The sequence below is a fragment of the Lithobates pipiens genome, unplaced genomic scaffold, assembly GCF_037356315.1.
Source record: "Lithobates pipiens isolate NorthernLeopardFrog02 unplaced genomic scaffold, aLitPip1_a1.2 Scaffold_332, whole genome shotgun sequence".
Classification (NCBI taxonomy): domain Eukaryota; kingdom Metazoa; phylum Chordata; class Amphibia; order Anura; family Ranidae; genus Lithobates; species Lithobates pipiens.
In genome coordinates, this window is record NW_027507798.1 from 65284 (window position 1) to 79823 (window position 14540).

At 42.9% G+C, this 14540-nt stretch overlaps 1 protein-coding gene across 1 annotated transcript; it reads left to right on the top strand.

Moving 5' to 3' along the window:
- The first annotated feature begins 843 nt into the window (after positions 1 to 843).
- Positions 844 to 13883, top strand: MRAS (muscle RAS oncogene homolog). The gene is made up of 4 exons (XM_077465247.1): positions 844 to 1067; positions 10026 to 10179; positions 12659 to 12758; positions 13776 to 13883. The coding sequence occupies exons 1-4, from the start codon at positions 875 to 877 to the stop codon at positions 13857 to 13859; spliced, it is 531 nt and encodes a 176-aa protein (XP_077321373.1). The 5' UTR covers positions 844 to 874; the 3' UTR covers positions 13860 to 13883.
- The last annotated feature ends 657 nt before the right edge of the window (positions 13884 to 14540 follow it).

A 14540-nucleotide genomic window follows, 5' to 3' on the forward strand; every position in this document is an offset into this window, starting at 1 on the left:
GTGCTATGGGAGCCGCGTATTCACCACTCCTAAAGCGCCCTCCCTATTGAAAACAATGGGGCAGCGCAGTTTTGCGGGCGGTTTTAACTTTTTTATTTTTTTGGCCGATAGCGGAGGTTAAAACCACCTCGCTAGCAGCCGAATATCGCAGCTAAAACGACGGTAAAGTGGTGCTAAATATAGCGCCACTTTACCGCTGGCACCCGCCCGCCTCAGTGTGAACGTAGCCTAAATGTAACCATATTGCTACACTTGAAGGCGCCCTCTCTTCTCTTTTATACTCTGGAGCTCCTGCTGGATTTTGCTTCTAATCCCCTTGCGGAGGCTTCCATTTGTGGATGGACATTTTATGGTTACACAACCTGGTCACATTACTATAATCTCTTTATATGGACTATAAACTGAAGGACCTATGAATAAATGGCTGTGGAACCAATCATTTGAGTTTTAATTATTTCTTATGGGGAAATTTGCTTTGATATAAGAGTGCTTTGGATTACAAGCATGTTTCCGGAAGGGATTCTGCTCGCAATCCAAGGCTTTACTGTAAAGGGCTCATGTGCATCTAAACGCAGCACATCGTACGCTGGGAAAGGCGCATAAAAACCCAACACTAGAGGCTTTCTTAAATTTATTTTTTCTGGTGTATAATTCATACAGCCGTGTGAGAGAGACGCCTTCAGCGTTCTGGTTTATGTCCTTTTTATAGTCTTCTGTGTTGAACTCATTCAGTGGTTTCTCATCTCTCATTCAGTGGTCTCCCTCTTTCTCATTCAGTGGTTTTCTCATTCAGTGGTTTCCCATCTCTCTCATTCAGTGGTTCTCTAACACCTTCTCCTTCTCCTTCCTCCCCATCAGGATCGGGAAAGGCATCATGGCGACCAGCGCGGTCCTGAGTGACAATTTGCCGACCTACAAACTGGTGGTGGTGGGAGACGGCGGTGTGGGGAAGAGCGCGCTGACCATCCAGTTCTTCCAGAAGATCTTCGTGCCGGATTACGATCCCACCATAGAGGACTCCTACCTGAAGCACACGGAGATCGATGGGCAGTGGGCTATCCTCGATGGTAAGGAAAGATGACTTGTTGCATATTGGAGAGAGACTGGCGGTGTATTTCCAGAGTTTTCTCTGTAATGGTGTGACTTTAACCTGTTTGCTGTGCCATATTTCCATTTCATTTACACTTGACTGCAGTTAGTTGGCCCCCTTGTGTCCTATGATAAGATGACAAGCAGAGAGGGATTGTTTTGTGCAAGACCTGAGTGATGTAACGCGCAATTGCTATTCTCTCTGCAAGAGGTCTGACATTAACCCCTTGCTGACCACAATACACGTGTGTGTGTGTGTGTGTGCGCGCGCGCGCGCGCGATATGCTGCGGATTGCAAGTGGTGTACTGGCATTATGTTTGGTGCTATCGGCCATAACCCTGTGCTCTTAACCCCCCCGTTTTATTTTTTCAGCCAGTGAATTTCTCATAAAAGCGATCAAAGTGGATGATTAGCCGTTGGATCACTTTTAGAAAGCACCCGGAGGGGTCGTCCACACACCACCTAGGCTTACCGCTTCTACCGGATAATCCCGGAAAACAATCTGACGGCTCGCCTGGCTGGCCATAGAGGTGAACCGAGACCAGATAGTCTCTGATCACCTCTATGATATAGGAGGAACAGAGCAACGTCATGACATCACTTCCGGTCTAGGGTGGAAAGAAAACAAATTTATTATTTATTTTTAAAAAATTATGCATACACGTTACGTTTTTTTTTTTTTTTCCCCCATCTTTTGTTTTCACGGGTAGAGGAGAGATTTGTGGTCCCTAGATCTCTCCATAAAGAGGACCGTATTCCTAACATTTTTATTGGTTGAATTGGGACTAGGCTTCAAAATTGTGCCTGCTCGTGGAATGGCGACAACATTTACCCTTGATCTCCATAAGAGAAGTTTAAAAATTCTACAGGTTGCATATTTTGCATGACAGAGGAGGGCTAGAATTATTGCTCTCGCTCTGCCGATCCCGGCGACACCTCACATGTGTGGCTTGAACACCGTTTTCATATGCTGGGCGCTACTTGCGTGTGCGATCACTTCTGCGTGCGAGCTTGATGGGACAGGGCGTGTTAAAAAAAAAATATATTACACCTTTTTTTTTTTTTTTTTTTTTTTTTTTTTTTACACGGTTTTACAAAAAAAAAAATGTATTCCTATTACAAAGAATGTAAACATCCCTTGTAATAGGAAAAAAGCATGACAGGACCTCCAAAAAGACCTCACATCTCATATTTACACTAAAATGCAATAAAAAAAAAAAAATTGTCCTTTTAAAAAAAAAAAAAATGGCCCTTTTAAGAGCTATGGGTGGAAGTGAAGTTTTGAGGTCGCAGTAATATGGAGACGGATGGGAGCCATCTTCCCCTCACTCTCCATACCGAGCTACTGACAGGACGCGATCGCCTCCGCAGCTGCTGACGGCTCCGGTAAGCAGCGGAGGGCACCGGATCGTGGCAGGAGGGGGGGGGCCCCTCTCCTGTCACGATAAAAGTGATCTCGCACGAATCCGCCGCAGAGACCACTTGTAGCGGATTGCCAGGTGAAAATGAGGATACCGGGGTTTATGGCGGATAGCTGCTGACATAACTACAATATCCTCCTCCTTCAAACAGCTGCCGTATAACAATGGCGGGCGATCCGTAAGTAAAACCTGATGAAAACCTACTCACCTCCCCCCCCCCCCCCCCCCTTTTTTTATTTTATTTTATTTTTTTATTTTTTTTATCCCCTGCAAAGTAAAAGCATAATGGGCTAGTATTAGAGCTGCATGATTCTGGTCAAACTGAGAATCACCGTCTTTTTTTTTTTTTTTGCTTACAATAAAAGATCCTGATTCCCTCACTATTTTTGCAACGTAAAATCTTTCACATTATACAAAAAAAATGGGCTAACTTACTGGCTAGTGGGTGTTTTTTATTTTTTTTTTTCATTGCAGTGTGACATAAAATATTGCAACAACCACCATTTTATTCTCTAGCGTCTCTACTAAAAAAGAAAATTTAATGTTTGGGGGTTCTAAGTAATTTTCTAGCAAAAAAAATAAATAAAAATTTTAACTTGAAACCAACAATTGTCAGAAAAAGGTTTAGTGTTTTAGGTGGTTAAACTTTTTTCACTTACACACAAAGTCTATTCCGTTGACAAATTGTTACAATGTTTATACTTGAGTTCAACTGATAAAGAATGTTGTGATTCTTGGCAGACTGCCCGTTTTTTTTGTCCTTCCTTTCTTTTGAAGGCTTCAGAAGAGCAGAGAGAATTCTTTGCATAGAAAGAATTGTGAAACTCTTTAGTCAAGATCACGATAATGATTCTTGATAATTTAATTGTGCAGCTCTAGCTAGTATGCATGGCATACTAGCCCATTATGTGCCACTTACCTGTAAAACGTAGCCCGCGATGTCCGCACTGGTGGCCGCGTCCATCTTCGCCCCTCTTCCTCCCGGGGCCGTGGACTCCGGCTCTGTGACTGGCCGGAGTCACGCGACGTCCATCCGGCGATCATGCGGTCACGGCACTTGTAGGTAAGGCGTCATCGGCGCACTACAAGGTAAACGTCTCCTGAACGGCGCACGTTTTTAGGAGCGATGTACAGTACCTCGAGGTGAGCCTTATTATACACTTATCTAATAGGTGCAACTTCTGCATTGGGGGGTAATATAGCCACCAAGTGGTAATGCAGATCTTTAAAAAAATACAATGAAGAATGTATAACAGGGATCTGCAATTAGCGGACCTCCAGCTGTTGCAGAACTACAAGTCTCATCATGCCTCTGGGTGTCATGCTTGTGGCTGTCGGAGTCTTGCTACGCCTCATGGGACTTGCAGTTCTTCAACCGCTGGAGGTCCACTAATTGCAAATCCCTGATGTAGAATACAAGTAGTGCAGGTTCCTAAAAAGTGACTTGGTATGGGCACAGCGGAGCTCAGACTGGGAGAAGTAGCACAAGGAGTTGGAATGCAGTGCAAGGAGCATGTTTGTGGAAGGAGAGAGCAGAGCGAATAGACGGCATCACTGTGCTGCTTCTCCTTTCACTGTGCCATCAGAATGAAGGGGTGGGGGAAGAGAAATGGGGGGTCCCCTACCCTGCCAGAGGGCTGAGCTGTGTAAATCTCTGGACTGGATGGACAAACCCTTAAAACTGCTCTCGTATGTATTTAGCTATTTATTTTCCTGCAGTTTAGCTTCAATCGACTGACTCCCCTGGAAGCCCCCCCCCCCCCCTCCTTGCCTCCATAAGCCAGTAATCCTCTCCGTTGTACTATTCTGCGAAAAGTGGATTCGACTTTTCAAGGTATTTTCTTAGAATTCTGCGTATTGTGCCGTGTGCCGACCTGCCTGATTCCAGGAATGGCACAACACACAACACCCCCCCCCCCCCCCCCGAGAGGGGTTGGGGTCACATCCTGTGACGGGAATGTGCAGGAACCTGGTCTGGGGGTCGGCGGGGTGAGGCTTGGCAGGAGTGATTGACAAGCCGTGACGTGGCACAGGAATTGCAGCTTCTGCACCGCACGGCATGCCAATGTGCCAGTCTGCTTCTGGTCACCGCTGCAATGCCATCTGACAGGGCTGCTGGCTTCTCCCCACTTGGCATCCCATCTGCCACCTACCGCCAATCGCTACCTGAGGGTGGCCAGGATGGTAAATGTGCTGCGTGCCAGTTTGAGAAGGAACTACAAATACCAGCAAGATATTGCGCTTAAAGGCCGAAAATGTATATAATATATATTTTTTTTTTTACACAAATTGTGAATAAATAAAATATATAATAATAAAAAAAGATATATATATATATATATATATATATATATATATATATATATATATATATATATATATATATATATATATATATATATATATATATATATATATATATATATATATATATAATTTTTTTTATTTTTTTTTTTTTTTATTTTCTTTTATCCACCGGTGTATTGTGGCGACATGCATTCTTCACAATGAATGGGCAGCCTTCATGTGACCTACATTAAAGCCCCTCACGTGGATACATTTTTTTTTTTCCTGCGGTTTTTGCTCTGCAAGAGAACGCAAGAAAAGTTTCCCTTTTTTTTTTTTTTTTTTTTTTTTTTTTTTTTTAATCCTGTGGCGCTGCTCACACCACTGCGCAGTGGGATGTGGTGCGTTTTTAGTGCAGCCTTGAAAATCGCACCAAAAATGCAGCTTCCCCTTGAAATGAATGACAATCGTGGTAAAAAAAACGCACTGCGAGTTGCGTATTTGGCACATTGTTTTGAGTCGCATGTCCATTTTTCACAGGTGCAGGCAACCCAAAACGCACCAGAAACAAGCATGAAACACAGCAAAATCGTGGTGAAAACACACTTACGGTTTTTGGGGGTTTTTTTTACCGTGATTTTGCTGCAGAGCCTGGAAAGGGCCGGAACACGTTCCATAACGCACTGCAACAGATGTGAATGAGCCCTAAAAGAAAACTTCAATGAAACTCCATTTGTGATGTGATGGCTGCATTTCTTTTTCTCTTTCTTTCTTTTTTTATTTATTTTTTTTCCCTTTTTTTTTGTCTTTTTTTTGTCTTTTTTTTTTATTTTTTTTCTCTTTTAATTATAAATTAAATATTTAAGTATGTTATTTGTTATCTAACATTTATTTAGGGAAACCTATCCCACACCCACCTAACTGTCCCCAAGTCACCCCCATCATATCATTCTCTGCAGCTATTACTTTTTCTACCCCCCCTTTAGAATGTACGAGCCGGGCCCTCCTGTACCTTTTTTATATTGTACTATAATTGTGTTGCCCCCCCCCCCCCCCCCCCCCCATACATTGCAAAGTGCTGCGTAAACTGTCGGCGCTATATAAATAATTGAAAAAATATAATTAATATTCTTTTATTTACACACTTATTTAATTTTAAAAAAAAAATACACGTGTGTGTGTGTATATATAATTTTAATATCTTCTCTTTAAATGTATTTTAAAAATAATAGTAGATTATAAAGAAAATATTCAAAATGAAAATATTTGAAAAATATATATTATATTTACACCCACTTCATTAAAATAAAACACAAGTGTGTGTATGTGTGTGTGTGTGTGTGTGTGTATATGTATATGTATATGTATATGTATGTGTATATATATATATATATATATATATATATATATATATATATATATATATATATATATATATATATATATATATATATATAAATTGTGTTTTATTTTAATGAAGTGGGTGTAAATATAATATTTTTAATTGTAGTATATATTTTAATTTTTGAATATTCTATTTAAAAGCAATTATTATTTTTAAAATATATATTTAAAGAGACGATATTATTATATATACACACACACACGTGTGTGTGTGTGTGTGTGTGTGTTTTTTTTTTTTTTTTTTTTTTTTAATTAAATAAGTGTATAAATAAAAGATAGAGATATGTGTGTGTGTGTGTGTATATAATATAATATATATATATATATATATATATATAATATAAATTATTATATGTATGTGTGTTACATTATAGTGTGTTATTAAAGTGCTCTGGTCAGGAAGGGGGTAAAATATTCTGGGGATGAAGCGGTTAAAAAAAAGCAGACTTTCTGGCTAGATCACCTGGTAAAAATAATGGCAAATCTAAAAAAAAGAAAATGAATGCAGCCACCACATCCTAAGAATGTTTTGGTTTTAATACGGCTTTAAGGGACATTCTTCATACAGGGAAGTCTATCAGCGGGAGGTAAGCCTGGAGTTTACTGATAACCCTCCATATACAGAGAAGGTGAGCGGAGGATTTCTATCACTAACAGAACCACGTTGGAAATTCGCTGTTTCTGCCAGCTTCCCCTCCCAGCCGTGATCGGGTTGTGTGCCCCCGGGGGGGGGGGACGATGGACTGGTGCCAGGTGTCAGTCGTCTATTCAGCTTCTCCTTTATCTGAACCGCTCCTTAACACGTCATTCCTGAACCCGACCGCACCCGGCTGACCTGCGCAGACAAGTAAACACGGCCTGATCAGAGACATTGTGTGCGGAGAAAAGGCTCCCGGGTGTGACTGTGACATCACAGTGACAAGTGGCGTTATTGCTACTCGGCTGTTTGTCCTCCTGTGTTTTGTTTTAAAAAATAAATAAAAAAAAATGTAACCTTGACTGACTGACATTTAGTTTGCCAAGTCATTATGTATCATACACAATTTGTTATGTAACTATAACAGTGAGAGATGGAAACAACAAAGAGCCAGAAAAGTTTTTCAAAAACGTTTTCTAAACTGATTTGCATTTTAATGAGTGAAAATAAGTATTTGACCCCTTCGCAAAACATGGTGGCAAAACCCTTGTTGGCAATCACAGAGGTCAGACGTTTCTTGTAGGAGATCATCAGGTCTGCTCACATCTCAGGAGGGATTTTGTCCCACTCCTCTGTGCAGATCCTCTCCAAGTCATTAAGGTTTCCAGGCTGACGTTTGGTAACTTGAATCTTCAGCTCCCTCCACCTATTTTTCTATGGGATGAAGGTCTGTAGACTAGGCCACTCTGGGAGTTGCTTTGGCCGTGTGTTTTGGGTCATTGTCATGCTGGAAGACCCATCCACGACCCGTCTTCAGTGCCCTGGCTGAAGGAATTCTCACCCAAGATTTGATGGTACATGGCCCCGTCCATCGCCCCTTTGATGCGGTGAAGTCGTCCTGTCCCCTTAGCAGGAAAACGCCCCCAAAGCATAATGTTTCCACTCCATGTATGACGGTAGCGATGGTGTTCTTGGGGTCATAGGCAGCATTCCTTCTCCTCCAAACACGGAGAGTTGAGTTGATGCCAAAGAGATCGATTTTGGACTCCTCTGACCACAAGACTTTCCCCCAGTTCTCCTCTGAATCATTCAGATGTTCATTAGCAATCTTGAGATGGACCTGTACATGTGATTTCTTCAGCAGGGGGACCTTGCGGGCGCTGCAGGATTTCAGTCCTTTACGGCGTAGTGTTACCAAATGTCTTCTTGGTGACTATGGTCCCAGCTGCTTTGAGATCCTTCATAAGATTTCCCCATGTAGTTCTGGGCTGACTCCTCACCGTGCCCCTGATTATTGAAACTCCACGAGGTGAGATCTTGCATGCAGCTCCACACCGAGGGCGATTGTTATTTTGTGTTTCTTCCATTGCAAATAATCGAACCAACTGTTGTCACCTCTCTCACTAAGCTGCTTGGCGATGGTCTTGTAGCCCATTCCAGTCTTGTGTAGGTCTACAATCTTGTCCCCGACATCCTTGGACAGCTCTTTGTCTGGGCCATGGTGGAGAGATTGGAATCTGATTGCTTCTGTGGACAGGTGACTTTTTATACAGGTAACAAGCTGAGATTAGGAGCACTCCTTTTAAGAAAGTGCTCCTAATCTCAGCTCGTTACCTGTATATAAAACGCCTAGGAGCCAGAAATCTTGCTGATTTGATAGGGGGTCAAATACATATTTTTATTCATTAAAATGCAAATCAATGTATACCTTTTATTTATTTTTTGGTCTCTCACTGTTGAAATAAACAGACCATTACAATTATAGACTGATCATTTCTTTGTCCAGTGGGCAAACGTACAAAATGAGCAGGGGATTAAAAACCTTTTTCCCTCACTATGTGTGTATATATGTATATTTATATAATATATATATATTTTTTTTATTAATATTCAATATGAATGTTTATTTTTAAAAATCTAAAATTACTATTACATTAAGAGTACAAATTATTTATTATCGGGTGAACCACATATGCTGTATTTACCATTCTTCAAATATAGGTGATGTTTGACACCTCGTGTGTGTGTGTGTGTGTGTGTGTGTGTGTGTGTGTGTGTGTGTGTGTATATATATATATATATATAATACACATACACTTTCTTTTCTGGATTATTTGTACAAGAAAGTACTGTAAATACTTTTTGTACAAAAAAAGTATTTACAGTACTTTTTTTTTTTTTTTTTTTTTTTTTTTTTTGTACAAATTATCCAGAAAACAATAAAAATGATGGGAGTGGGGGGGGGGGGGGGGAGATATATAAAAGATTAAAAAATTTTATATTGTGAGTCTTAATACTGATAGATCAACAACAATGAATTTAAAATATTCTATATTTAGTCCTTTTTATATTTTGTATTGTTGGCTATTTTTAATAATTTATTGATGGTAATTAAGAAATTATTAGTATTCGTAGTATTGGTATTTCAGTTTTATTTTATATATTTTTACTATTGACAACAATTCTACATTGTTGCTACTAACAATGCCAATAATAAAGTATTATATTTTATTAAATTGAATATTTTTAAGAGTTGTTGTTAAAATTATATTGTATTTTATATTTAATATAAAATTGTGTGTGACAACATTGGACTATATCTGTGCAATGCTTATTAAAATGGCTTCTTGTATTCTCAGGATGCCAATGCAGGAGATCAGTGGTACTCCTATGTCTCTCTGTCACATGCCACCCCTGGTAGAGACCACAGGCCACCATGCTGATACACATTGCATAGGCATGGTCCTCCATTGTCTCCATTGTTAAGCTGGTGCAGGGCGGTGGTTTGCTGCTGATGCTAGAGGTAGGGCATGTAGACTGGAAGTGGCTGAAAAGTCCAAGGGGAGATCAGCAACACCTAGATGGGTGAAAAATGGGATTTGGGGGGGGATTGACGGAGTGCTTTGGAGTAACTGAATGTCATCCCCCTCTGGATTCAGATCTACGTTTTAAGTCTTCAACTAGATATCAGTTTTGGTTGGACTGATGGATAATGAGCCCCGAGGTCTCAGCTTCACTGGTCATTGGGGAAGGCAGGTTTCAGGTCCAATCGGAGACGTTGGGTGAGGTTTGGGGTGCGATTGGAGGGCAGTGACTAACCAGTTAGATCATTCTGACCTATAGTCCATCTTTCCACCTATAAATTATAAGTGTGGTCGGTGAGTGATGCGGTTTTATCTTCCCCCAGTGCTGGACACAGCCGGTCAAGAAGAGTTCAGCGCTATGCGGGAGCAGTACATGAGGACTGGCGATGGGTTCCTGATTGTCTACTCCGTCACCGACAAAGCCAGCTTTGAACACGTTGATCGCTTTCACCAACTCATCCTCAGGGTCAAAGACCGGTAAGATTGGGGAACACTGTGCCCACCCCCACTCCCACCCCGAATGAGTCAGATTCTATATGTAATACGTGTGTGAAGTTTTACCTGATCTGAAGTTCTGCTCAGTCACTCTTGTGATCCTCACTACATGGCTAGGAGGGTGACACTTTGGGATGAAGCCCCTGAGATCCGGGTCCTTTGACTCTGAGAAGAAGTATTTTTTTTTTATTTAATTCCATCAATCTTCTGAAAACGCAGAGTAGCAGGAAGAAAGGTCGGTGAATGCAGGGTGATCCATTGGTAGTCCAGGCTTCAGTGCCTGTTAGGAACGGGATTAAGGGCCATTGGGGTGTAATCTGTGGAAGAATTGCGTATGGGGGAAGGGTGAAGGCTGTAATGTGCCTCACTGTGCATTTTTGGATGCTTGCTCCCAGCACAGTGGTGGAACTACCAGGGTCGCAATTGAGACCAGGCCCTGGAGTTCCGCTACCATGGAGGGCAGGGCTGTCTTTAATATTTATTGGACCCTCCTGGGCAAAAACTTTTCCTGGGAGGGGGCGGGGTGAGGGACCATGCAGTTTTGCTCTCCACCTGCTCTGAGACATACAATAAGTAGCAGCTAGACTCAATCAGTTTACTGAATCGGATCAGGCAGCTATTGCGATTGGTTGCCAGAGGTTACAGTGTATCATTACCGCTCACTAACTGGTTGCTAGAGGTTACAGCACATGATTTCTGCTTGTTGATTAGTTGCTAGAGATTACTGTGGATATGACCTCAGGGGGGCATGATATGCCGCCGCTATTTCTATATGAATGCCGGTAATTTATATGTAAACACAGGGTCTGCAGGTGAGTCATCTGTACAAAGCAATAGGACAGAGCTGGGCATCATTAGTAGCAGCACTTCACACTGAGATATTGGGACACAGCACAGGATTAAAACCTCAAGGGAATTTAAACCAGGATAGTTGGCAAGTATGAAGCAGCTGCTTTGGGCCCCACAACAATGACGGGGCCCAGTACAGCTGCCCCTTTTGCCCTGCTTTAAAAATAACCCTGATGGAGGGGCCCCAAGATGCAGTGCTGCCAAAATGGGCACTTTTTACTGTTCCGTAGACAGGAGAAAAGTGCCTGTTTAAAAGAGGGGAAAAAACTCTCCTTGTCAGTTCCCGGCTGCCCACCCGCCCATGACTTGCAACTCTTGAACAGCTAGCACTGAAACACTTTGGAACGGGGGGGGGGGGGGAATCCTTGGCTGCGACTCTGAACTGCACATGCACAGCTCTGGAGCCACCTGATCAGAGAACTGCCAGTCTCGGCCTCGGATCAGGCAGCGGGGTGTGACTTTTATAATCACATGCCCCCCCCCCCCCCCCCCGACCACACTGGTAGTCTGAGCTCTGCAGTTCTCTAATTGAGTCGCACCCAGGCCAGAAGGTATGTGAAAGGGGGCACTAACTTTGGGGGGGGGGCTCTGGAGGAGCAAGAGGGCATAAGGGGGCACTCTGCAGGAGGATGTAAGGGGCACTAGTTTTGAGGGTGCTCTGGAGGAGCAGGAGGGCATAAGGGGGCACTCTGGAGGTACTAACTTAGTACCTCCAGAGTGCCCCTTTAGTACAGTATTCTCTGGAGGAGGATGTAAGGGGCTACACTGAAGGTAATAACTTGGTACCTCCCCAGCGTGCCCCTTAAATCCTCTAAAGTGCCCCTTAGTGATGTGGGTACAAGGACTGTAGTATATGGGCGTAGTTACATCTGTTTATATATTGACTTTTTGATGTGTATCACATCCTAGTAACTGCAGCTCCTAAAACCTAGGGTATTTTTTCATTTTTTTTTTTTTTAGATTTAAGCGCAGTATTTTCCAATTTCTATTTGTAGTATATGGGTGCAGTGTATAATGCAGGCGCAGATTGTGTTCAATTCCCCCCCCCCCCCCGCCCTTAAGACCCGCCCACTGCTCACCATAGCTGTTTTGACTGAAGAGGGGCCCGCCATGGTTTCTTGCACTGGGGTCCTGAAGGTTCTAGTTATCCCAGCATTATAGGAGTCGGGGGGGTTACCTCGTTTTTGCTTCAGCCAGGCCTTGGGGAAGGGGGCCAAATGGCCTACAGGAAAGGCCATTCTACAAATCCAGCAGTTGCTCTTGCCTATTGGGGCCCTATGACTGCATTTCTTAAAGGGGAACTAACCACTTGGATATAATTTAAAAAAACAAATATTAAATCATGGGGGTACTGAGGGGTCTGAGCCTGGAGCTGGGCTTTCTAAATTCTAAAAAGGATTTGTTGTCCGTCAATGTCAGACTTACCTGCATTGCGCTGCCCAAAAACAACTAAAGCTTCCCCAATCCCGATAATATCCTTCCCTTTTTTTTTTGGTGGCTCCAGCAAAGAACGTTGATGGTAGCTGTACGGCCCATGAAGCCTTTTTTATTTTTTTTTTTTTTTTTTTTTTCCGTATGTCTTTCTTCTGAAGGTTTCTCTTCCTCCTTGCAGAGAGTCGTTCCCGATGATTCTCGTCGCCAACAAAGTTGACCTGATGCACTTAAGGAAAATTTCCAGCGAACAAGGGAAGGAAATGGCGGTAAAACACAACGTAAGTGGAAGGGGGAATGATGTTGGGGGGTGGCACAGAAGGAAAAAAGTGAAGTGGTTGACGTGACACAGATCTTCCAGACTGGAGAGGTTTTGGTAGGAAGTAGGAAAAAGTCTCATTTAACGCTATAGGGGGCCGAGACCTGGTGGTCTTTCTCAGGTTCCTCTACACTTCAGTAACAATCCAGCGATAGAATAGCACAGGCTACTTGGTGTCCTCCACAAAAGTGAATCTTTATTGGCTAATAGAACTGGCTACTTTGTGTCCTCCATAAAATGGCATCTTTAATTGGCTACATAATAGGAGTACAGCAAACATCCCAACACGTTTCGGCTAGGAAGCCTTACTCATAGCCTATGATGCTAGGAGGCTTTTGGTTTGTGGGGAAAAGACCTTAATTGATATATTGATCCTAAAAGGAATACTGCATTGGTATTTTGGCCCTTTATAGAATGGATGCAGCCCCTTATCATCCTATCCAAACTTGGAATTTGGTTTGGATTTGACCCGCCCTATGTGAAGCGGTGTTAAAAAACAAAAAAACAAAAACAAAAAAAAGTTTTTTTTTTTTTTTAAAGCAGAACCTAACTATATCTGCATCACAAACTGAAAACTCTACTTTTTGTATTCAAAACAAACTCCACCATCTATGTCAACATGGGTTTTTTTTTTTATTTACTTTTTTTTGCTGAGTAATAATTTGAACCCCCAACCCCCCCCCCACTCCCCCAGCATTTCAGGTGGCGGCCATCTTGAGTAAGGGCAGATGATTGATGTAGATTCCTGGCCCCTGTCTGCCCTTAGTTCAGGCATGCATGCAGAAGTGTGCTTGGCTAAGAAAGCCCCCTCCTGAGGACTCCTGGGATATTACATCATTTTGGACTAGGCTATAAGCCAGTAAGCAACTGGATATTTTTTGGCTTGCAGCATGAAATGTAAAAATGGGACACTTGTGATTAGAGCCTTGGCTATTCTACTGTCACCTCTTTATAACTTCTTTTTTTTTTTTTTTTATAGATTCCATACATTGAGACAAGTGCCAAGGACCCGCCGCAGAATGTGGACAAAGCATTTCATGACCTCGTACGAGTAATCAGGTAAGTTCCTTACAGCAGCACCACAGTGAACCCTCCCTGCTTACATCCCATCCTACCCACCCCGGTGCCCCCCTCTGTAGCACTGCCAACTTCTCTCCTCTTCCTCCAGCTGCTGCAAGCACACAAAATGGCTTGTGGATCTTTTCAGGATGGGGGGGGGCTGGTTAATGTCATATTTACCAGCCCCTTCCTTTCCTTAATGAACAATACACCTGCAGTTTTTTGTGAATAAACAGGAGCCCCACTTCCCATTTATTCACTCTACAGTGTAAAAAAAAAAAGTAAATTCTAAAAAAAAATAAGGGCTTGTTCACTTGGGTTTTCTGGCCCATACAGAGTGAACGAGTTTCTCTGCCTCTAAATGCCTATGTATGCTCATGGACTCGCAGGGGTGTTAAGAGGCAGAAAAATGGCAGAAGCCCCTGACAGCCATATTAAAAAAAAAGTCTTGTGTGCACGAGACCTTTTTTTCCTTGCATCGTGGCCCATGTGCTGTCCCCCCAGCACGCCCGCCCCTTGGGGCCGCTGTCCCCCCAGCACGCCCGCCCCTTGGGGCCGCTGTCCCCCCCAGCACGCCCGCCCCTTGGGGCCGCTGTCCCCCCCAGCACGCCCGCCCTTGGGGCCGCTGTCCCCCCCCAGCACGCCCCCCTTGGGGCCGCTGTCCCCCCCCCCCCCCAGCACGCCC

What these genes read in the sequence shown, in the direction of transcription:
- MRAS (XM_077465247.1), top strand. Translation starts at nt 875, where the DNA reads ATGGCGACCAGCGCGGTCCTGAGTGACAATTTGCCGACCTACAAACTG. An exon ending in GCAGTGGGCTATCCTCGATG is followed by an intron (nt 1,068 to 10,025) that starts GTAAGGAAAGAT and finishes ATCTTCCCCCAG; the next exon opens with TGCTGGACACAGCCGGTCAA. An exon ending in ATCCTCAGGGTCAAAGACCG is followed by an intron (nt 10,180 to 12,658) that starts GTAAGATTGGGG and finishes TCCTCCTTGCAG; the next exon opens with AGAGTCGTTCCCGATGATTC.